At 40.7% G+C, this 25,613-nt stretch overlaps 1 protein-coding gene across 5 annotated transcripts in view; it reads right to left on the bottom strand.

Moving 5' to 3' along the window:
* Positions 1–25,613, bottom strand: part of LOC128663087 (mitogen-activated protein kinase 9) — a 172,617-nt gene that overhangs the window by 63,204 nt on the left and 83,800 nt on the right. For all 5 annotated transcript variants that reach the window (XM_053717239.1, XM_053717237.1, XM_053717236.1 and 2 more), the window contains one exon: positions 17,236–17,374. In XM_053717239.1, the coding sequence (XP_053573214.1) occupies positions 17,236–17,374 (139 nt within the window). The remainder of the gene's footprint in view (positions 1–17,235; positions 17,375–25,613) is intronic.

Genomic DNA, 25,613 nt, shown 5'->3' with positions numbered 1-25,613 from the left:
CTAGATGACATTGGGTACTCAGTAGTAAGGAGTAATAAATACTCTGAAAACCAGGCCAACCCTGACCCTGTCAGGTAAATGGAGCAAGGACACAACCCAAGTTCCCACTACCGTGGAACACCCCGACCAGCCCTGAGATCCAGGAATCCAAAACAACCCAAAACTGGGTCAGGAAAAGGAGCGAAGACCAAGAAAGCGGGAATCTCGGGGAGAAAGGACAGGTCTGGGCACCTATAGTCCAGGCAACCATACCCTAGACTACACATCCCAACTGGCCAAAAAGCCAGACAAAGGAATGGATGCATATCCAGAGAACCCGGATAGCAAGAGGAAGTCAAAAGCCCCGACCAAAGGGAGGGACCACCCCTAGCCAAAGTACCATGCTCCAAAGAGCCAGACTAGAAGTCGAATGAAAGAACTTCTCAAGCCCCAGGACAACAGAAGGGATACCTCGAGGTCCAAAAAACCCTACTAACAGGGCTAGTCTCCCCATCACCTCCACACAGGCAGAGGACACAGGGAAGAGAAAAACGCTAAGCGTTCCCAGCTCCCCTCTGGGATAAACCATTCTCCAGAAAACGTAGATTCCCAAAAGGAGATCTACCTCACCCAGGGACAATAGAGGAAGACCAAAAGGTTTCAAACTCAGACAGTTCACGTCAAAGAGGAAAAGCTGCATCTAGAGACACTCTCAACAGCCAATACGCACACCTCCAAGGTGCCAAGAGTTGCAACTGGCTGCAAACTGCAAACCATCCACATGCTAGACAGCTATCCATAAAAGGTCGCTCAAGCCGCGAAAATGGAGCGCTTAGCCCTCCAGACCTCTACCGCATGGGGGAGGAAACTCTAGGTTCTGATGACATCAGATGTCAGAGTGACGCAGTGGAAACTTCCCTGACCGGTTCTCTATGACCGAAGGCTAACGGGACAGAACAATCCAACCTGCCTCACGGACCTACAGGTCCTCTTGAATGTTTAGTTAACATGTAATAAACGATAACCGAGCACCTTGCGCTTCTACCGAACCTCGAGCAGAATAGCTGCACGTGCCTGAACAGTTGCAAGACCGAACAAACCAAACAGGACCAGCCTGCACTCAGGGTCCTTACCGGCAGGCTGCATAAATCCTCCTTCAAAGAGGAAGAAAAAAAAAAAAAACAGGCATTTTTCAACACAGGACTAACATATCCAAAACAACTTCCAAAGAAGTATTGGAGTATTGATCCCAGAAAGTTCCCGAAGGAAAACCTAACAAAAATAAGACATCCAATCGGATACAAATAAAAATCAAGGCAACTCAACGGTTAACGTCCCAAAAAACCCCAAAAAAACACGGGCCTACCCATAGGACCAGCCAAACGGAGCCCCATCTCACAAAAGAACTCAAAATAAAGACAATATGACATTACCTCATCCCCACATGTCTAACGAGTCGTACCATTCGGACTATCAGACTGAAAATTCCCGTATCTGAACTATAGGGTCATTCAGCGACTCAAGCAGATGTCTGAGCAATACGCAAAGGCACAACACTCCAGTAATGAAAGGCACAACACTCCGGAACAGAACCCTCAGGATACTGTGGACCCCAAGGCGGAATACCCGCGATAATAAGGCACAAGCACATTCTCAAAGAAACGTCTGGACTCTGCAGACAAGCAATTGCCAACATTATCTGAAAGCGAAAATGTGCTGCAAGCTCCGGGGGGGGGGGGGGGGGAAACACACCACCCCGTGTGGAGGAACCATAAACTGGGTTACCCGCATGTGTAGGAGGAAGATTCGGCAGGGAACTCTTTCCCTGGGAGACAGGACCCCCAGAGTCGGATGGCTCAGCAGATCCCTTAATCCCCGAGCCCGAGGAAACGGGTGCTCTCATCTGGCATATGGAACAAGAATGGTTGACAGGAGTCAACGAGGCTAAACCGGATTTGTCACCGGACACAGAATCTGAGTCAGATATTATAATTGTGTCGGAATCAGAATCCTCCATAACTGAATCTGAAATGAGCACAGTCTCAGCATCAGAATCCCCCATAGCTGCAAAGAGGATATAGCAATATGGACTACAAATAGTAAAAAACAAAAAACGGCACCTGACACCACTAATTGCTGGGGCACTCACCACCTCCTATGACCAGACCCCCGCGGACTAGAATATCTCAGTCGCCACATGGTCGGGAATGCGGAAATGGGAACAGAGCGTAACCACGCCCAGACACAGGGTGAACCGTATAGTCCAAAAAGTGCGCTCAGCCAACAGGCTGCCTACTTCCAAAGGCCTCAAAGTTCCAAACCACGAGCCCATAAACCTTACACATAAGCAGGTCGAATCACATAACAAACATGATTATAAACACCCCTGTCCAATAACCCCCCTCAGGAGGTATTAACCCTTGATTCCAAGATACTAACAGAGACTCACTGAGACCCTTATGTTATAAGTTAAACCCCGGAGGAGTATAACCTCAAGGGAAACATTCACGTTACAGTACATATGGATAAAGTAAAATGAAACGATCTTACCGGAATCAATGCCGTGGAACAGGAACACGGCCCTTCAAGTGTGACTGATCGTAGCATCGCCTCTGCCATGAACTTGAGAGAAGAAAGCAGGCAGCGGAGCGAAGTTCGACAACGCCGGTTGCTTGACAGCTGTTAACATGAGTCGGGATGGTGTCACAGAAAGAAACTTCCTGCATCTCAGGACTCTAACTTTCATCCAAGCCCTCACTGAGAGACTAACAGTACTACTTAAAACTCCTGTCCCATGCCGAAGAGTACTACCCTCCATAAGAGATAGAAACAAAAATTAAAAAATTCTGACACTTCTCTGCCATCCTGGGACAAAAGGCAAAGAATGACTGGGGGGATGAGGGGAGTGGGAGGAGTATTTAAGCCTTTGGCTGGGGTGTCTTTGCCTCCTCCTGGTGGCCAGGTTCTTATTTTCCAAAAGTAATGAATGCAGCTGTGGACTCTTTCCATTTAAGAAGAAAAATATTTTCTTCATAAACATATAACTTTTTATTGAGGTATTAAAAGCAAGAAAATAAAACAATACATATGGCAATGCAAACAACCAACAAGTAGCCTCTTACAATTAGACAAACTTCCAATTTCTAGAGACCAAATTGTGGGGCTAGTTGGAGCCAGACCCAAAAGAGGGCCATCTTGAAAGCCAAGACTAAGTATACACAAAACAATTTCCGTGGTAGCAGCAGTTTAGGCAAGATAAGAAATAATCCTGCAGAAGGGGAAGAGGCTAAGTGGAAGCATTTGGAAGAACAAGAATTTAAAAAAAAAATATTATTGATGCCACAGAGGCAATTTGAGGACACGCCCACTATGGGCGAGACTACAAGTGGAGGGCTAATTTATCGCATGCCCGTATATGGGAAAATTCGTTAGTTTACAGGCGCACGATAAATAATAAGCCATTACAAGCGGCTGGTTATTGCTACTGCAAGCTCGCGATAGCAATTAGCGCTCCGAAAATTAAACAGAGATCAGATCTTTGGTTAATTTTTAAAATGTGCCCCAATTGCCCCCAAAATACAGTGTAGTGTAGTTAAAAAAAAACAAAAAAAATCTATGCTTACCTGAAATGTATTTATTTCCAGATATGGAGAGTCCACGGGATCATCAATTACTGTTGGGAATATCATTCCTGGCCAGCAGGAGGAGGCAAAGAGCACCACAGCAAAAGCATTAAGTATCACTTCCCTTCCCACAATCCCCAGTCATTCGACCAAAGGAAAATGGAAAAAAAAAAAAGAAGCAACACAAGGTGTAGAGGTGCCGGAGGTTTAGACAAAAATCACTGTCTTAAAATAAAGGGCGGGCCGTGGACTCACCATATCTGGAAATAAACAAAATTTATCAGGTAAGCATAAATTTTGGTTTTCTTTCCTAAGATATGGTGAGTCCACAGGATAATCAATTACTGTTGGGAATCAATATCCAAGCCAGAGGACACAGATAATTAGAGAGGGACAAGACAGGGAACCTAAACAGAAGGCACCACCGCTTGAAGAACCCTTTCTCACAAAGGAAGCCTCAGTCGAGGCAAAAAGTATCAAATTTATAACATTTGGAAAAAGTATGCAATGAGGACTAACTTGCAGCCTTACAAATCTGTTCCACAGAGTTCTCATTTTTGAAAGCCCAAGAAGAAGAAACAGCCCTAGTGGAGAGAGCTATGATTATCTCAGGAGGCTGCTGTCCAGTAGTCTCATATGCCAAAGGAATAATACTTCTCAACCAGAGTGAAAAAGAGAAGTAGCAGTAGCTTTCTGACCCTTACGTTTCCCAGAAGAAGAAAAAAATATGCAGAAGACTGGCGAAAATCCTTAGTTGCCTGCAAGTAGAATTTAAGAGCACGCACCACATCTAGGTTGTGCAACAAACATTCCTTATGAGAAGAAGGGTTAGGACAGAGAGAAGGTATGCCAGCCTGAAATTCCAAAGAACTGCTAGAGCATCTATCAGGAAGGCCTGAGGATCCCTTGACTTCAAAACCATACTTTGGAAGCTTGGTGTTCTGTCGAGACTCCATCAGATCCAATTCCGGTACCCCCCATTTGATAGTTAATCTGGAGAACACTTCCCGGATGGAGCTCCCACTCCCCGGGATGAAAAGTCTGTCTACTTAGGAAATCCGCTTCCCAGTTGTCCACTCACGGAATGTGGATGGCAGATAGGCAGCAATTGTGAGCTTCTGCCCATTGAATGATTCAAGCCACCTCCTTCATAGCTAGGGAACTCTGAGTTCCCCCCTGGTGGTTGATGTAAGCCACTGAGGTTATGTTGTCTGACTAGAACCTGATAAACCGGGCTAAAGCCAGCTGAGGCCAAGCCATCAAGACATTGAAGATTGCTCTCAACTCCAAAGTCCCTGCGCCTTCAAAGAGTCCCAGACTGCTCCCCAGTCCAGCAGGCTGGCGACTGTGGTCACAATCACCCATGAGTGTCTCCAAAAGCAAGTCCCCTGGGACAGATGTTCTTGAGACAACCACCACCGAAGGGAGTCTCTTGTTCTTGATCTAGAACTATCCTCTGAGAAAGGTCTGCATAATCCCTGTTGCATTGACTAAGCATGCATAACTGTAGAGCTCTCAAATGGAATCGGACAAAGGGAACTATGTCCATGGAAGCCACCATCGGACCAATTACCTCCATAAATTGGGCTACTGATGGCCTTATAGCAGACTGTAGAGAAAGGCAAGAGGAAAGAATCTTGGCTCTTCTGACCTCTGTCAGAAATATCTTCATTGATAGGGAATCTATAATGGTTCCTAAGACCACCACCCTTGTACCCTCTTTTCCAAATCCACCTTCCATCTGTGAGAATGAAAAAAAGACAACAAGATCTCTGTGTGAGATTTTGCTAGATGAAAAGATGGATCCTGAACCAGAATGTCATCCAGATAAGGTGCCACAGCAATCCTGAGACTGAATTACTGCCAACAGAGCTCCCAGGACCTTTAAGAAAATTCTGGGAGCTGTGGCGAGGCCTAAAGGAAGGGTCACAAACTGAAAGTGTTTGTCCAGATAGGCAAACCTCAGAAATTTGTGATAATCCCTGTGAATGGAACGGATAGTCTCCATTTTGAAGGACGGCACTCTAAGAAACTTGTTGAGGAACTTTAGATCTAGAATAGGCCTGAAAGTTCCCTCTTTTTTGGGAACCACAAACAGGTTGGTATAGAACCTTAGACCCTGTTCCTGTACTGGAACTATCACACGCAGGAGGGAAAGATCCTGTACACATTTTTAAAACACCTCTCTTTTTATCTGGTCTACAGATAATCTTGAGAGGTGGAATCTGCCCCTAGGAGGAAAGGTCTTGAATTCTAACTTGTAACCCTGGAATACTATGTCCACGGCCCACGGGTCTGGGACATCTCGTATCCATGCTCGAGAAAACAGAGTCTGCCCCCCACTTGATCCGATCCCGGATCAGGGGCAAACCCTTCATGCCGACTTAGATTCAGCTGCGGGCTTCTTAGATTGCTTCCCCTTGTTCCAAGACTGACTGGGCTTCCAAGAAGGCTTGGACTGCTCCTGCTTGGTAGAGGAGGGGGAAGACTTACCTCTGAAGTTACGAAAGGAATGAAAATTACTCTGACGTCCTTTCAATTTATTCTGCCCATCTTGAGGCAGAAAAGATCCTTTACCACCCGTGATATCGGAAATAACCAGATATTTTGGCCCCCAACTTAATGACCTGCAAAGAAGTGTCAGTGATAAAGGAATTGGCTAACTTAAGAGCCTTTATCCTATCCTGTATCTCCTCCAAAGCAGTCTCTGCTTGGAGGGACTCAGACAAAGTGTCAAACCAATATCATGCCGCACTTGTCACTGTAGCAATACACTCCGCCGGTTGCCATTGTAAACCCTGATGAATATACATCTTTGTCACTGTAGCAATACACTCCGCCGGTTGCCATTGTAAACCCTGATGAATATACATCTTCTTTAAGAAAGCCTCCAGTTTCTTGTCCATAGGGTCCTTGAAGGAGCAACTATCCTCAATAGGAATAGTAGTCCTCTTGGCCAGTGTAGAGATCTCCCCTTCCACCTTGGGGACTGTCTGCCACAACTCCTTAATGGAGTCAGCCACCGGGAACATCTTCCTAAAGACTGGAGAGGGAGAAAAAAGTAATTCCTGGGCAATAATCTCCGTAACGCGGTCTGGCACGGGAAACACCTCCCTAGGGCAGGATACATCAAAGTATCTATTTAATTTACTAGATTTCTTAGGATTGACAACGACAGGAGTATCAGAGTCAACCAAAGTAGTCAAAACCTCCTTTAACAAAACACAAAGGTGTTCAAGCTTGAATCTGAAGGAAACCACTTCAGCATCAGAAGAAGGGATTATACTATCTAATTCTGAGATTTCACCCTCAGAGGCTAAGTATCCTCTTCTTCCGACTTATATGAAAGAGCACTTTGGTTAGCCTGAACTGGATCAGAAACCTTACTATCTGATTCTCTAATTTTCCTCTTGCGTCTTTCCTGAAGCATGGGGATGGCAGCTAGCACCTCAGATACTGCCGAGGATACCTGGGCAGCAATTTCTGCATGCAAGTATACTCCTTCAGGAGATTGCGAGGAACCGCAGGGCACTGCATGAAACGATAAAGTTTGGGATGCTTGAGGAGAAGGCTGTGTATTACCTGAACAGCCGCAACCTGAGAGAATGGTGGCTCAGAAACAAAAAAGTCTATCTTTGTACATTAAAGTTCTTTCAATACAAGAAGAACAAAAAAGGGCAAAAGGAGGGTCTACTTGGTTATCAAAGCAAAAATTGCACTCTACAGAAGGCACAGACTCTTGGTCCATCTAGCAAGGAAAATTCACACACAGAAAAAATAAATATTTTGATACTGTCTCTTTAAAATTGGGATTCCCCAAAGCAATCAAAATCCCTTAGAGATATAGAACAGACCTTGCCCAATATATAAATTTGAACTGCAAATTTTTCAAACACTAAAGCTTGTCCTCTAGAAGATTAGAAACCTCTACACCTCAGCGATATTGCGGAGGTGCCTACCTGCCCCCTCTGCGACAGTTAGGGGATTGCGAGTCAGATGAATAGGATGGAACAGCTCTGCTCGCTGAAGCCAAGATCACACAGGAAGCTACTATATGCAGCGTCACTAAGATGAAAACCGCGCACTTAAGCTTCCCTGCCTCCATAGAGAAGGATCCGCCTCTCCTGTGACGTCAGAGGTGGTCCCGGCGGCCATATTAATTCACATTCAAACGGTTATTTTTCTAGCAAATAGTGAAAAAAGTACCGATAAAAATTTAACATGTGCATTTAAGTCCGACCGGTTTCACACGAACACCGGATTAACATGGCAAACATAAAATAAAATACTGAGCCACCAATGATTCTTAAGACCCTAAAACATCTTGTATCTTTTTTTTAAGCAATTTTTTATTGAGGTTAAACATGTAATACAATAAACACATTTGCATTACAGAAAAAACATAATTTATGCTTACCTGATAAATTCCTTTCTCCTGTAGTGTAGTCAGTCCACGGGTCATCCATTACTTATGGAATATATCTCTTCCTAACAGGAAACTGCAAGAGAATTACCCAGCAGAGCTGCTATATAGCTCCTCCCCTCACCTATCATACTCAGTCATTCGACCAAAGCAGACGAGAAAGGAGGAACCATAGGGTACAGTGCAGGGTCGGCTCTAAGGGGGGGCATTGGGGGGCAATGCCCCCCCAAATGGAATGCTGTGCCCCCCAGGGCAAAAGAAGTGATTTAAAAAAAAAAAAAAAAAAATTTTTTTTTTTACATTTTAAAAGTGACGGAACGTCCAGGGTCCCAAATGTCGCATCAACCATTTGCAGCCACTGGACCCTGGAGATCCTTCACTGGAGGGCCCAGCTAATCTCTTTACTCTCCTCTATTTACAACCAGATAACAAATAAAGTTGCATTTCCCTGCTGGTGCTCTCACAGTTAACCTAGGGCTTGCAATGCCCCTCCTCCTGCTAGCCCACTTACTACAGAGCTGAAGTGAGATGATGACATCATCAGACCTCTGCAGGAAGTGCTGGGAGAAGCTAACAGTCAGTGAGAGGGAAGGCAGAAGTAAGTTTGTGAAAACACAGCCGTATAACCAATGTGTGTGTGAGAGTAGTATCCCTTCCCTATTATGCTTTATATCCTGGCAGCCACAGATAAAGAAGCAAATTGGGAATTCCTTGGTTTCCCCACTGCAGGTCACACAAAACAAGTGTGCATTGTGCCTGCTTTATCTGCAGTGATCAGTGTAAAATGTGTGTCAGATTATAGGTGCTCAAATACACACACTTCAAATGTAGCTGTGAGACAATGAGTGAAATAGCCTTATGTTTATTATTTACATGTTTCAAAACATCTCCTATTTGTCCCCAAGGTTGTTTTATTATATATATATACACACACACACATACATACATACACACAATACACACACTGTGTGTATATATATATATATATATATATATATATATATATTGTTTGTGTGTATGTATATATATATATATATATATATATATATATATATATATATATATATATATATATATATATATATATATATATATGTGTGTGTATATACATATATACCGTGTGTATGTGTCCACTGGCTGTGTCATATGTGGGAGACATTCCTGAGATATGACAAATGTAACCCCTGCACTGCCATAAATCTGGTAAATGTAACTGCTGCGGCACTGCCAGACATCTTATAAATGTAACCCTTATACTCCTTGAGATATGACACATGTAACCGCTGCACTTCCAGAAATATAAACAAATCTAACTCCTGCACAGCCAGAGATCTGATAAATGTAACCCCTGGACTGCCACAGTAGGTCTGCTCTTATTTTGACTCTCATACATGCTTTTTAAATGCATGCCCCCTCATGAAAAAAAAATGCCCCCCCATTTCATTCGTTCTGGAGCCGACCCTGGTACAGTGGTGACTGGAGTTTAATTAAAATTTAGACCTGCCGTAAAAACAGGGCGGGCCGTGGACTGACTACACTACAGGAGAAAGGAATTTATCAGGTAAGCATAAATTATGTTTTCTCCTGTTAAGTGTAGTCAGTCCACGGGTCATCCATTACTTATGGAATACCAATACCAAAGCTAAAGTACACGGATGAAGGGAGGGACAAGGCAGAAACATTAAACAGAAGGAACCACTGCCTGAAGTACCTTTCTCCCAAAAATAGCCTCCGACGAAGCAAAAGTGTCAAATTTGTAAAATTTTGAAAAAGTGTGAAGCGAAGACCAAGTCGCAGCCTTGCAAATCTGTTCAACAGAGGCCTCATTTTTAAAGGCCCGGGTGGAAGCCACAGCTCTAGTAGAATGAGCTGTAATCCTTTCAGGAGGCTGCTGTCCAGCAGTCTCATAGGCTAAGCGTATTATGCTACGAAGCCAAAAAGAGAGAGAGGTAGCCGAAGCCTTTTGACCTCTCCTCTGTCCAGAGTAAACGACAAACAGGGAAGAAGTTTGACGAAAATCCTTAGTTGCTTGCAAATAGAATTTCAGGGCACGGACTACGTCCAGATTATGCAAAAGTCGTTCCTTCTTTGAAGAAGGGTTAGGACACAGAGATGGAACAACAATCTCTTGATTGATATTCCTGTTAGTAACTACCTTAGGTAAGAACCCAGGTTTAGTACGCAGGACTACCTTGTCTGAATGAAAAATCAGATAAGGAGAATCACAATGTAAGGCAGATAACTCAGAGACTCTTCGAGCCGAGGAAATAGCCATCAAAAACAGAACTTTCCAAGATAACAGCTTGATATCAATGGAATGAAGGGGTTCAAATGGAACGCCTTGAAGAACATTAAGAACTAAGTTTAAGCTCCACGGCGGAGCAACAGATTTAAACACAGGCTTAATCCTAGTTAAAGCCTGACAGAAAGCCTGAACGTCTGGAACTTCAGCCAGACGTTTGTGTCATGCCCTAATAAGTTTTATCACCAAGTACCTCACAAAAACGATTAACAAGCCAGTAAACGTTTTAAACATACATTTGAAAGTTATGTATTATTATTAATAAGCCTGCTACCAGTCGTTTTTACTGCAGTTAAGGCTCATACATTATTTCAGTATTAACAGTATTTTCAGAGTCAATTCCATTCCTTAGAAAAATACATTCAGTGTACACACACACACACACACACACACACATCAGCCTAATACCAGTCGCTATCACTGCATTTAAGGCTGAACTTACTTTACAATGGTATCAGCAGTATTTTCTCAGTCAATTCCATTCCTCAGAAAATAATTTACTGCACATACCTCATTTGTTGCAGGGGAGCCCTGCATGCTATTCCCCTTCTCTGAAGTTACCTCACTCCTCAGATGAGAAACAGCCAGTGGATCTTAGTTACGTCTGCTAAGACCATAGAAAAAAACCCAGGCAGATTCTTCTTCTAATGCTGCCTGAGAATAAACAGCACACTCCGGTGCCATTTAAAAATAACAAACTTTTGATTGTAGAAATAAACTAAGTTAAAAAACACCACAGATCTCTCACAGCTTCCTTTTTAGTTAGGCTGCAAGAGAATGACTGGGTATTATAGGTGAGGGGAGGAGCTATATAGCAGCTCTGCTGGGTAATTCTCTTGCAGTTTCCTGTTAGGAAGAGATATATTCCATAAGTAATGGATGACCCGTGGACTGACTACACTTAACAGGAGAAAAAAGAATCATGGCAGTCAATGTGCCTTAACATATAGACATAACCATTACGATACATTTATGCAAAACACTAATAGTAAACCTCACATTTTCTATATTTTTAGGTTTTTTCAAAAAATACAGAACCCTCCAACATAAACATTGAATCCTCAGAGAGCATATAAAATATAAAGAACCATACATACTACTGAAGACAATTAAACATCATAAAACAAAGGAGATTCACATCAGTAAAGATATATCTGAAAAGGATAGGATCTGATTAAACAGTATATTTTTTGAATTATTTGGCATGCTAAAGAAAGCTCCATTGTCAAGGTATAAAAAGAGTATTGAGAATAATGCAAAAATTAGCTACCATCAAATTTAACTCTTTATATACCAATATATAAAATATCTAAAGAAATATTTTTAAAGCATATGTAATGGCTTAATATAAAAAGGGGAAGAAGTGCGGTATAGTACAAGGAAAACCGCAGAAGTAGCTACTGGAAAATACCAGAGTACTTTAGTATGTTTAACGGGGGGGAGGGGAAGGGAAAGGCGGGGAAGGGAGGGGGGGCAGAGACTAATTGTGCAATGAGACATAAGAATTCACCTGGGGGGGCTAATAATTGTATATACAAATGACTAATAAGGGTTGTAGTTTAGAAAATGCTCCACACACAACCAATGTCCAAAATAGATGGGGGGGTTGTCGATGGTATTGGGTTTGGACATCTACCAAACTAAACAACAGAGAAAATAGTCCTATAAATAGAAAGATATTAGCTTACCACTGATTGTAGGTACCAGAAAACAAAAGTTAACTGCAACTCAAAACTGTTAGAACTCAGAAGTCCACATTTCGGGAGTACTCAAGAAAAAAAAAAAATAACACTGTATTGAAGGACCACCTTTAGGCCTATGGCTGTCTATGCTGACTAACTCAATCCCCCTACTCAAACTTATCTGACTGCATACGCTAATATTCCTTATGGAGTGAAGCTATTCAGGAAGGCGTTAATAGAAATCTGAAACTATACAGCGTTAAATTAGTAACTAGGGCTTGAAAATACATCCTAAAAGAGAGTAGCCTCAACCTAAAGCTATACCTGCCTCTGTAGCTATGAAGTATGGCATGGCATTCGTTGTCTCAGGAACAAGCATAAACGTGTTCATATTATCATAAAGTTATCCCATCGTCCGGACATGGGCCCTATGTCCAGCGACAGGTATATATTTAAAAGAAAACCAATAAAGAGACACGCATTTATGACTAGGAAATAAAAGGCCAAAAAGTGAGCCCAACAGAATTACCACTCAAATAAAGATATACATGTGTAAAATGAATATGGAAGTCAAATGTGCTAAAAGAATAAAGTTCACACTATGTATGTCACTAAGCCCAGCATTAGGTACCATATGCAATATGTACAACTGTTCAGATTTATTGCATTGCTATCAAATGATATAGCATCAGATAGATAAAAGATTAAAAAAAAATATAAGTACTCAGCTTTCATGGTATAAAATAATAAAACTGTGTTTCTTAAATCCTGGGCTGCTAAGGGCTTATAGTGGAGTACCACATAAAGGGATTGTGATAGTAGCACAGGAAATATCATCAGGGTGGTATATACAAGCTATGAATGTATGAGGGAGACAGCATGATATAACTAACATTGCAACGCAACTTTTATAAGTAATTGAGTGAATCATGGCATTTGTTGGCTCTGTGAGAAACATGACATATAGCATGCCTATCAAGAAACTTTAAGTAATAACAATACAACATACACAACTGTGTACCATACAAAGTCATAAGCTTGACACCCAACAAATAGTATTGGCAGTCCATTGACTATAAAATAAACAGTCTGATCATCAAGTGAATAAGAAAATATAGTCCCATGGTAGCTTCAAACAGTTACAGTAAATGTTCAATATGGTAGGTAAGCTTTTCAATTTTAATTTACTACCAGTAAAGTAAAACACATGTATATACAGTATATATGCATAAAACTAGTAACCAAAGACTGCTAGCTATATTCAGAGACAAACTTCCCTACAATATATAAAAAATTGGTGAATATATGTTTAAAAGTATGCAATGACTATATCAATCCCAAATTTTCAAACTTATAAGTAAAACAAAAGGACATAACAGTCTCATGAGTGAGCAGAAACTTTCCCCCTATTAGTAAAGAGTTTAACATTGACTTATGTCGATAAGACACATTGGGTAAAATTTATAAATACCGGATTGCAACCTACATGTACAGGAGTATGTAATATGCCTGTGAGCAGCAAATCTATGAATACAGGACTGGAGGTCTTGGAATAAACGAGTAATAAAGTGAAGTAAACTGCAAAATCACCTACGTCTGTTTTTGTACAAATTGTAATTAAACCTTGACTCCCATCTAGTGGTGGAGAAGGATAATTGGATCCTCAAACTAGAAATACTAAATTTTAAATCTATATTCTGATATAGAATCTATTCCTGTAAATAATGCCTATTAAAAGACAGATAGCAATGGTAACACAGTACAATAGTGAGCTAGAAAAGCTGCCCTTTAACCGATATATTTCAGAGTGCCTACTAGCATATATTGGGACCTAGAGCAGGGCTGATAGAGGAGCATAGCAAGGATAAAACATACTGTAGATTGATCTAGAGTCTCTTCTAATATAGTTAATTAAAAATCGTCCCGCTCTGGCGTTAGGAGGGTATGGCTTACAAAGGGGTGTAGATACCTCTGATGTTCAGGAATGCCTATGTATAAAGCAGCTGTATTTAGTATCTGGTTTGATGTACATATGCACATGTGGGAAACTCCAGCAAATCTGTTAAATAAACTGACTGAAAACCCGACAACATTCAGTATCTTCCTTCAGGCAGCAAAAATTAAGTGTCCACCGTCTAAAGAGACTGAATCCAGTTAGAGGAAGAATTACAGTCTATCCTATTCCGGTTCTAAGAGTGGCTCCCAACATTAATAAATCGATCCCACCAGAAAGCATAAAGACAGGACTTCTCTCTCACATGTAATACAAGAGCATCACTCCAAGCAAGTCCACCTCTCTGCTCCATCAGCTGCCGGCTGAAACCTTGGCACAGAGACAAAAGAAAATCCTCGCTACTCGGTGAAATTGCAACTCTGCACGCTTCTCGGACTGAGGGGTAGGTAGGTAAGAGGAGGGAGTCTCCACATTGCAGATGCCCAAAAGGCGTTAATGGTTGGATGTACTGCCGCAGAGATTGGATTGCCATAACACTTGTAGTGGTAGCTGCAACGACCGGTAGCTGTGTGCTCTGCATGGGTAAGACCTTTTCATCCTGTATGGGGACTGTTTTATAACATCCAGCCTCTTGTAGGTAAGATGCAAGGCAAATACGGAGATTATCCTCGGATGAGCTCTGCAATTTCTCTTGGTGGCCCAGATTTATGTTAGCTGAAAATTCCTGTTTGAACGCTTTTGCAAGTACTTGCATTAGGCTGGAGAAGTGGGCATCTATCATGATCCTGATTTCCTTCTCCCACGAGACCAGCGCCATCTTGGATTACTCGGGTGTCCAGAGCGCTATATAGTTTGCCTTGTTTCTATGTTAAATCAGGTGATGTAGAGCTCTTGAACACTCCCGAGCTCGTTCTTAAAGTGTTCATATGATTGGGATCCGTCACTAAGAGACCTTAGGCTGTAGGATGAGGCAAGTAAGCCCCTATAAGTAGATCTAGAGCCGGGAGCTCTGAAAAGACCCCCAACATCTTGTATCTTAAAGAATCATTTCTCATAACCTCTACGTCACACAGTGCCTGCATCCTGCCTTTATACATCCTGAACTTCAGGAATGTAAAGTCCCATATAAAGTGCAGCCTAAAAACTGCTGTAGTACCAGAGTTCTTCCTAAGAAACTAAAAATGGCACTTACTTGCACCCTTGACTGTCCGGCAGGAGGACAGCTCACCCGGCATGAGAGGAAGCCACTCCTCACAGAGACATGTAGAAAGAAGAAAGGACAGAGTAAACATACTCTCGCTTTCTATATCAGGGCAGCAATTTGTCAGGAAAACACAGTGAAGCCCACCTCACAAGTTCCAAACTGCTTGAAAGCCACCACTGCCCTACTGAAGAGACTAAGGTGGAACAGTTAGACCCCTACTCTGGCTTTCAAAATTAGAAAATCTTCTTCAGACACCAAAACTTCACCTCCTCCGTGCACCGAAGGCAAAAAGAATGACTGGGGATTAAGGGAAGGGAAGTGATACTTAACAGCTTTGCTGTGGTACTCTTTGCCTCCTCCTGCTGGCCAGGAGTGATATTTCCAACAGTAATTGATGATCCCATGGACTCACCATATCTTAGGAAAGAAAATAACTGCAAGCAGCAGCTATGAGGGGTTAAAATTGGCAGGTGTGGGGTGAATTGCCTTTACATTGTGGTCTATGGCGACTGTGTTATTACTATAAATATATATGCTTATATACAGATATATTTATGTGTTAAAATGTGTATACACACTTATAAAACACAAGGGGTGAAGAGCCCGAAAAGTCACTTGGATATAGATTAAAAAGTTTGTTACTTTATAAGACCAGAGTGGTGTGTGTGTGTGTGTGTGTGTGTGTGTGTGTGTGTGTGTGTGTGTGTGTATATATATGTGTGTGTATATATATATATATATATATATATATATATATATATATATATATATATATATATATATATATATATATATATATATATATATATATATATATATATAATTTTTTTTTATTTAAAGTTTCAGCACATGGCTGTGAGACTTATCCCCTTCACTGTGCTAGGTTCTCATGCCGTATCTCATGGCATGACAATGAGGCTCCCATTTGAGCCTATGAAAGCGCGCTCTCATGAGCGCAAAGCTTCCACGCATTCACATTGCACCTAACTTGTAATAACTGCGCACATTTGAGTGCACTGTTATTACTGAGTGGAGCGCAAATATTGCGCTTGCGTAAGCAATATTTTTGCTCCACTCAAAATCTGGCCCTATGTGTGTAAAGGAAGGCCTAAGTCATTGCACCCTCTCTAGCATTTGGGCGAGATGAAAGGGGAGATCTTAAACAAACAGGAGTAAGATGTCTTTAGATACAGTTCATATAAAGGTGACACAAGGAATGGCTTTTATAATTAATACTATGGCTCTTCTCCAGAACTGGGTCTCTTAAGTAGTTGCAAGGGATTCTTCCCATTTTCAAATTGGAGGAGACTTAAGAAAAAGGGGGACCCTTATGTTGTCTTGATAAGAAAGTGAAAGAAGCTTCCACTTGGGCTTAACAGAGTTCCATTGTCTCTCCCACCTAGCTCTCTCTCCAAGAGTGGTAGATATAAAACCCCAGGATTTCAAAAAACGTCAAAGCCTCAAGTATTTAAAATGAAGGGAAAATGGATGGCCATATTTTGAGTGGAATCTATGATAGGACATGACTGTATCACCACAATATATGTCCTTGTTAATATCTCCTTTTCTTGCCAAAGGTTTAAGAGTATCTGGGAGAGTGAGAAAGAGGCTGTGAATGGAGTGGGAAGGGAAATGGTGTGAAACCAGTATTGCCTCAGGATTTAAGATTAGATGCAATGATGTAATTATTAAAAAGAGCTACCTGTCTATTATGTTTGGGGAGCCAAATTAGGTCGCATTGTATGAATCCTTGGGGAAGACATGCCTGTTCCAATTCCATCCATCTATCTATGTACATATGCTCCATAAAGTGACATTTGAGAGTCCCCCCCGCTTCATGATAAGCTATTATATTTGAAGCTGCAGCTGCCACTGACAAAATAGGTTATTGTAGGATTCCTATAGCTTCTCTTGGCACTTTGTTCCCCCACATAAACATATCAATATTTTAACAAAAAAATGTAAAATGGGTGGTTAGAATTCTGTTTTTTTTAAAAAAAAAAAAAAAGATAAAGTAGTATATACACATTTTACACTGATTTTACAAGAAAAAAAAAAAAGTACTTACTCTATGGATAATTCCAGCAGAATGCAGATGCTTGATGCCACACAACATCTGATATAAGAGATATGACATTCGCTCATGATCTAATTCCATATGAATTACTTGACATAAGTTGGCATCCATCAGTTCCATGACCAAATATCTAAAGTTACATAAAGTAGTCTGTATTCAATAAAAAACTTTGAAAAAAAATGCTATAATATACATATACGTACAAATATAACTGCACTATTGCTGGTGCAATTCAGAGTGGTCACAAACCATCAACCTTTTGAGATACAGAAGCCGCCAAGCACAGGGTTTGGCAAATATAAGTAGCTGAATGACACCTTAGGAACTAGCCAGAATATTACATTTCATTTTAAAATGTGTGAACTCTTTGTCTAGTCTTCTATTTAGGAAAGAACAGTATAATTGCATATTAAGATTTACTTTTCAATCCATATAACAACTGCAAAATCACTTGTGTTTTCTTTGGACATTGATGGCCAGCAACTTACCATACCTACAAACTGATTTTAGTAGGACCACTCTGATTACCAAACTATATTCTTTTTAAATAAATGCACACAATTAAAAAAAAAAAGGTATAAATATATGGAGACTAAAGGCTGTTATAGGAATAGAGAAGACAAAATAAAATTACAATAGGTACTTGTTCAACACTAATACCAGTGTGCTCCCCAGGACCTTTTTAGTGGATGCACCACCCGGCTGATTTTACTGACCACCTGGCTAAGATTTTAGCCAATATTAAGTTAAATTAGCTAACAACAAAAAAAATATTTTTTTATTGCACAAATTATCATTAAATACTTGTTAAATTATGCAATTAATTTGTGCATTGGATAGCAGAAAATGATATATTATATTAGAAAATATTACACTGCCCCCACCCGGCTACTTCATAGTGCCACCCGGCTAGCAACATTTTTTTGAGCAGAACAGTGAATGCTATTCATCATATTCTTGTCCAACATTTTTGACAGATCATACAGAAATTTGGGACATGAAACACAAATTTTTCTTTTATGGTCCATTTAGAGCATACAATTTAAAACAACTTTCCAAAATTATTCTATTATCAACTTTGCCCATTTCTCTTGACTTTTTTAAAATAGTCTGCTCTATCTGAATCATGAAATAAATAATTTGGGGTTTCAAGTCCCTTTAAGTCAAACGCCACATTTATTTTAAAAGCTAATTTTACCCTAATAAGCCCTTATTCCTCAACTTTACACAGAGATTCCAAATTGGGTATGTTCTAAGACTGAAAATCCATGCAAACAAAATATTGTGAAATGCTTTTAAAAAAAGAGAGATAATAAGCAGATGTTTAAAGGGAGATTTAACAATCAAAATTCACGCACCTCCCTCTAATTATGAATGCCGCCATTTTTCTATCCTAGGTTTCACTGAAAGCACAAGGAGTTGTTGCACACATGCAAACACACCAGCACTGGAATGCAATGAAAGCTAGTGTCCATGACTAGAGGGAGGTGGAAAATAACCTCAGTACAAAGCAATAAAATAACAAAATAAAATGTACACACACATATACAAATATTACTTTAAATGTCCAAATGTTAAAAGCACTTGAAGTGATGCAGCATTAGCTGTAAAGAGCAGACTAGAAAATATTATTGCTATGGCACACATGAACTAGCACTGTCTAACTGTGCAAAACTGTCAAAAAGCACTAAAATAAGAAGTGGCCTTCAATGGATTAGAAATCAGTTTACGAGCCTACCTACGATTAGCTTTGAACAAAGGGAATACCAAGAGAACAAAGCAAATTTAAAGTGAATGTCAACTTTCAAGAATGTGTGTCCGGTTTTTAAAAATACTATTAAAAACAGGGGCACTTTCATTCATGGAAGTTTTCATTTCACTCGTTTTGTTAAAATACCTTTTCTTCTTGAAGCCGGAGAAGGGATTCTCCCTCCTGCCGCTCGTCCCTTCATACGTCAGCAATGACAAATACTGCATCCTCCAATCATGGCTTCCCCCAGGGGAATCATTGCCTAAGGCAACACCGTGATTGTTGGAGGAAGCCGGATTCGACATTGCTGACGTATGAAGTGACGAGTGGCAGGAGGGGGAATCGCTTCTCCGGCTTCAAGAAGAAAAGGTAAGTATTTTAACAAAACGGGTGAAATGTAAACTTTCATGAATGAAAGTGCGCCTGTTTTTAATAGTATTTTTTAAAACAGGGCACTCATTCTTGAAAGTTGACATTCACTTTATTGATAAAAGTAAACTGGAAAGTTGATTAAACGTTCATGCTGATAAACCCAAGCTATTATAAAGGCAAAAGCCTTGAAAACAAAGAACAGTAAAACTTAAAATACAAAGTGAGAAAGTTGTTTCAATTGATATATCTAGGCCAGTGACGTGCAGTGACGTCAGAGGCTGGTGAGGCAGTGGCTAGGATACGCCTTCATTCTTTAGATATCCTTTGTTGAAGAAATAGCAATGCACATGGGTGAGCCAATATCACATGAGGTATCTATGTGCAGCCACCAATCAGCAGCTACTGAGCATATTTAGATATGATTTTCAACAAAGGATATCAAAAGAATGAAGAAAATTTGATATTAGATGTAAATTGGAAAGTTATTTAAAATTGCATGCTCTTTCTAAATCATGAAAGAAAACATATGGGTTTCATGTCCCTTTGGAAAACTGGTCAACTTAGTAAACATTTGATTTTAGTCTAAAGGATTGTAACAGAAACTCTTGCCAGATAACAAAATGCTTGCTCTGATTATGAGATCTAGAAATCCACAGTGGCGGCTGGTGAATTTTCAAGGTAGTGGGGCGCTAGACCCCACCCCTTAAAATAAAGCCCCACCCCACAGGTAGCTTCACCCACAAAGGGAGTAAACACATAGTTAAAGTATACCCAGCTGTGCAACCATCACTGGTGAATGAGTCAGAGACAATTTCTGCAGCTCTCAAGCAGTACTTTAACTATGTGTTAACCCCTATTCTCAGAACAAACAGAACTCACACATGTGATTTTAAAGAAAAAAAACTCTTAAGCACTAAAGTAAGGCTGTGATCATATAGTGACCACTGATAGAATATGGACAAATTATCATTATTATGAAGACCAATCTATTCCAAAAATCTGTGAAAACATATGTTTAATCAATTCAAGTACAAGGCATATATAAATTATATATACAGTGTATATATATATATATATATATATATTGTATATATCTTGTAAATGAATTGATTACATATAATTTGTATACATATATTCTTCATACAATAAAATATCAAGCAGTCTTGGGAGGGACATACACTTAAAAAAAATCTTCACTATGCCTTTATTATAAAATGTATTAAAAGACACAAAGATATTAAGCAGTTCTCTCTCTCTAGGTAGCACAAGCATAGTTAATGCCATGGGGATTGAGAGAGTAATTTATAACTGATTCTGTTTACTTATGAACACGGCACTCTGCAGAATGCTCCATGACCTCTCCTAACAGAAGTGCTAAAGCAGCATGGGGCAGCAATACCGGTAATAAATCAAAAGGATATCCTACACTGAATCAGAGAGCCGACATTAAGCAGGAAGCAAGCAACTGAACTTATCACCCAATATCTCTCAATGTTCTTTTCTTCATGACGGCTGCTTGCTAACGATACACTGTGCACACTGCACAGACAGCTGAGCTGAGTGCTGACAGGACTCAGGAGAGAGGGCAGGAAAAAGAGCTTAGCTACAAAACACAGCCCAGCATTCATAAGGGCTGCAATCATGCTCTCACATAGATAAGCTAGCATTTCAACCAGTCAGTGCTTAATGGTCTTCGATCTATATTGTAAATAAAAATTATGTATATTATCATAATATACATAATTTTTTATTTACAATATAGATTGAAGACCATTAATAATATATATATATATATATATATATATATATATATATATATATATATATAATGTTCCAATACACAATGACAGCTCCATCCGATCCTACATTACCTAACAGTGTTTCCAGCATTTCTAGTTCATCTTGTTGTATACAAAACAACATTCATATTAAAAAATGACTAGCCACATTATGAACAGTTATTAACATGTTTAACCTAAGTGGTTAGTGGTCTGGTCGGAGGTTACTTACCTGAGAGAGAATCCGGTCGGGTCATCAGTGTCTCTCTTCTCTTCTGTCACTCTGACTCCACCAGGTCCGGCACCCACATGGCACTGGCTCCGCTTCTCTGACTCTGTCCACCACTGTCCTCCTCCTCAGTCCTCTGAGTCTCTTCCAGGCTCCAGGCAGCACACAGTCCTGTCCTCCAGGGCAGCCCTCCTCCACAGACAGCCACAACACAAGGCCCACAATCAGTCAGTTACTAGGCTGCACTGAAACAGCAGCAGCATGGGCACGCACGAAGACTTGCTCAGCAGCTCCCTCCACACTGACAACTGAGTCTTCCCGCCAGCCAGAGTCTGATGTGTCGGCGCTACGTCATGACCCAGTCTCACACCTGTCAATCAGCAGCCCAGCAGGCACGCCTCCCCGCAGTGCTGCTGAATGCCTGATTGGCTCAAGTGATGTAGGTCATCATGGAGGCGGTTTTGAGAACCGCCTCCAATGAAGCTTGTATGATGGCCGGGCGAGTCACCAGTGGGTGGCGCTGCTCTGTAGTGAGCAGACAAAGTTATTTAGATCCATTGTTGCGCAATTAATGGAGGGCAGCGGACCGGCTCACTGCCTCCTAATTGCGCAACAATGGATGGTGATTTTCCAGCGCAAGCGCACAGCGCACAGTAACTACTGTAATGAGTAGTAATCGCCATCGGGGGTGGGGGGGTACCCTTGGGGGGAGGGTGGGCATGGTAAATAAATTAAGATGAAAAAACACTTTTTATTTTTAAAATAAATATTATTTGAAAACTTTTTTTTTCCCTCATTGGACAGGGTAGGCACTGCCTACCCTGCCTCCTATTACTGCACGTCACTGATCTAGGCTAAAGCGCAGAAAATTATAACTCTGCTTGAGAAGAGGGCAAGTAGCATCCTCTTACACTCCTTGCCAAATAGCAACCCCTATGGTAATTCCAGTGTCCCCTTCTTCCTTTCGCTGCTATTGGCGTCCACCCTGGGTAATCCCACCACCCCCCAGGGGGCAGTACTGCCCACTTTAGAAAACACTGATTTAGGGTATATAAAAGTTTTCTCTGATTGCAAAACTAACGCCAATGCAAGAGAGTTAGATTTCGACTTGTAGAGTATGGTTTTCATCACCAGGTTGAGAAAAGTTATGTCTGCATATGCCACATCTGGATCGTGCAAAACAAATCTATCATCAGAAACTAAAACCAATCATTTTATAGCAGCAAAAATAAATTTTCCATTGTAGCCTGGACGACAGCTTTATCACTTGCTACAAATAATGAATTAAAGCGACGGTCTCTTTAAAATTAAACATTCATAAGATAGGGCATGCAATTTTAAACAACTTTCCAATTTACTTTTATAATCAAATTTGCTTTGTTCTCTTGGTATTATTTGTTGAAAGCTAAACCTAGGTAGGCTAATATGCTAATTTCTAAGCCCTTGAAGGCCGCCTCTTATCTCAGTGCATTTTGACAGTTTTTCACAGCTAGACAGTGCTAGTTCAGGTGATATATTGATAACATTGTGTTCCCTCCCGTGGAGCTATTTATGAGTAAGCACTGATTGGGCTAAAATGCATGTCTATCAAAAGAACCGAGATAAGGGGCAGTCTGCAGAGGCTTAGATACAAGGTAATCACAGAGGTAAGAAGTATATGAATATAACAGTGCTGGTTATGCACAACTGGGGAATGGGTAATAAAGGGATTATCTATCTTTTAAAACCATATTTTCAAGTAGACGGTACTGTTAATCTACTTTTTATTACATTTATGACAATGAATTAGAAATAAAACCTTACAAAGATCTATCTGAAGAAAATAATGTGTATCATAAGATCAAACAGGTTTCAAAAGTATATAGCAGAGTAATAAAGAGAGACATAGCCTATGGATATCATGTGAAGACCATGACATTTCCAAGCAAATTAGATATGGCAATTAGCAAAAGACAAAGGAGACTACAGTAGAGGAAAATCATGCCTTATTTATGGGAACAGCTTTTGATCCTTTCCTGTCAGCTTCAGAGGAGATACCAGTTTAATTTATTGATGCCAGATGACCAGATACACGACATTACAAAGTGTGCAACAGTTTGGTCAGAGGTTTCGAGGTGTGGTTAATAAATACACTTAAATGCTTCAGGTGAACTGAAATACTGTGTTCACTCAGCCTACCCTAATGTATTGGTGCACTCTCCTATATTATTTCAAACATGGTTAAATGATCACATATTATACATATACATGTTATGAAATGCATATAAGGTGATGACCGTTAATAATCATTACCAGATACTTTTAGATGTAGTAATATTCATCCATAGATTTGTGGTTAAAAGGGCAATAGTTAATTGGCTATATTCTCTTGTTGTCCTTTGCTGAAAGCATACATAGGTAGACTTAGAAGCAGCAATGCACTACCGAGAGCTAGCTGCTGACTGGTGGCACTGCTCTAATGGAGCTGTTTAAAATAACACTAAAATCAAAAACATTCATGATTCAGATATCGCATGCAATTTAACAATTTAACAATTTGCTCCTATTAAAATTTGTTTTTTTTTCTCTTGGTGTCCTTTTTTGAAAAACACACAGCGTTAAGACTCAGAAGTAATGGACCACTGGGAGCTAGCTGTTGATTGGTGGCTGCACATATATGCCTCTTGTCACTGACTCACAAGATGTCTTCAGCTAGCTCTCAGTAATGCATTGCTGCTCCTGTGCCTACTATTGAACAAAGGATACCAAAAAAACAAAGCACATTTGATAATAGAAATAAAATGGAAAGTTTAAAATTTGCATGCCCAGTCTTAATGTTGACTTTATTGTCCCTTTAAGACAAATGAACATTCTGCTTTCACTAGAGAATAGAATACGTTGGGGGACTTCCGGGCGGCGGCCATCTTATTGGTCGCACTAAGCTTCAGCTCCTTGAGCCTTCTCCACAATTGATTAATTCTGCTTAGCAGCTCTGACAATATCCAATTTAAAATAGTGGCAAGGCTTGACTGTTGGCGACCTGATCCGAGAACTAGGGGTTTTGGATTGTGGCGCGGCTTAAATCGCCCTTAGTACCGGACTATTCACTTGAGGCCTTCCCCTACCACTGAAGCCTCTACACTGTCCCCACACCAAGCTGAGCCCTGAGCGCACAGCTCTCACTCTACTTAAAACTAAGATGGCACTGGACACTTGGGAACAGGAGATGATAAACCTCTTTGAGGAACATTTTGCAGCTCTTGAAAAAAAGCTTTCAGAAAGCCTTTGAGAAGGTGACTGAGGGTATGAAACTAATAATACACCCTGATCAGGAACAAAGACCTACGCAGCCAGCTTCAGAAGAAATGAGCAATCTTACCCCAAAAGCTGAGAGAGGTGACTATGGACTACCAAACCCTCAGGTCAAACAAGTTTACTACAGTGGTAACCTTCCCTAGCGTTACTCCTCATACAGGGGTCGACTCCACGCATCTATATTTGCAGATCCAAGGCCAGGCTACATCTAAACTGACTGGAGATGCGACGATGCCCACCGCGAAACAGAGGAATTCTCATACTGCGATGTCGCCATATCTCATACTAACCCCCCCAGAGCTCACAGGACCAGCTGGATGCGATGATACCAGAATGTAGCCACAAGATGGTCAATGTCACATGGCCGAGAGGGAAGGGATTACGATGTGCAGCTGTACAGTATGGGTATGAGCAGATTCTTCCCACTTTCTCATTCTACAAACCCACCCTGACCGGACCGGACCTGGATCTTGGGTCATCTGTCCGGGGATGCCTTGAGGACGTCCTATATCGACCCTTTGACCCGGGAGGCCTCTCAGGACTGTTATTGAATGAGCCGCGCAATGCGGCTAGCACATACATGACATTGCATGAGTATGGTGGTGTGATCCTGGTCATGCTGATGTGGGTGTCGGTAAGCAACATACTTGTCAGGCTATAAAACGATGGTCCAAGTTTGAGATTTTATGACTTATACTTAAGGTACTATTGGATAGTTAACTGTATTGCTATATTTCATATTCCCATTTACTAGCTGAGATTATTAGCTTGTATTTTATTTTACTGTCATGGAGAATGCTGATTGTACAATCTCTTTTTTTTTTATATATATATATTTAATGCAACTATTTCTGTATGTATCTTAAACCCTCAATAAAAAAAATTATAAAAAAAAAAAAAAAGGAATATGTTGGCAAATAAAAATGTAAAAAATACTCCCAAGGTA

Source organism: Bombina bombina, chromosome 6, assembly GCF_027579735.1.
Source record: "Bombina bombina isolate aBomBom1 chromosome 6, aBomBom1.pri, whole genome shotgun sequence".
Lineage (NCBI taxonomy): Eukaryota > Metazoa > Chordata > Amphibia > Anura > Bombinatoridae > Bombina > Bombina bombina.
Note: the sequence above shows the minus strand (reverse complement) of the source record. Positions and strands in the feature narration are given on the sequence as shown.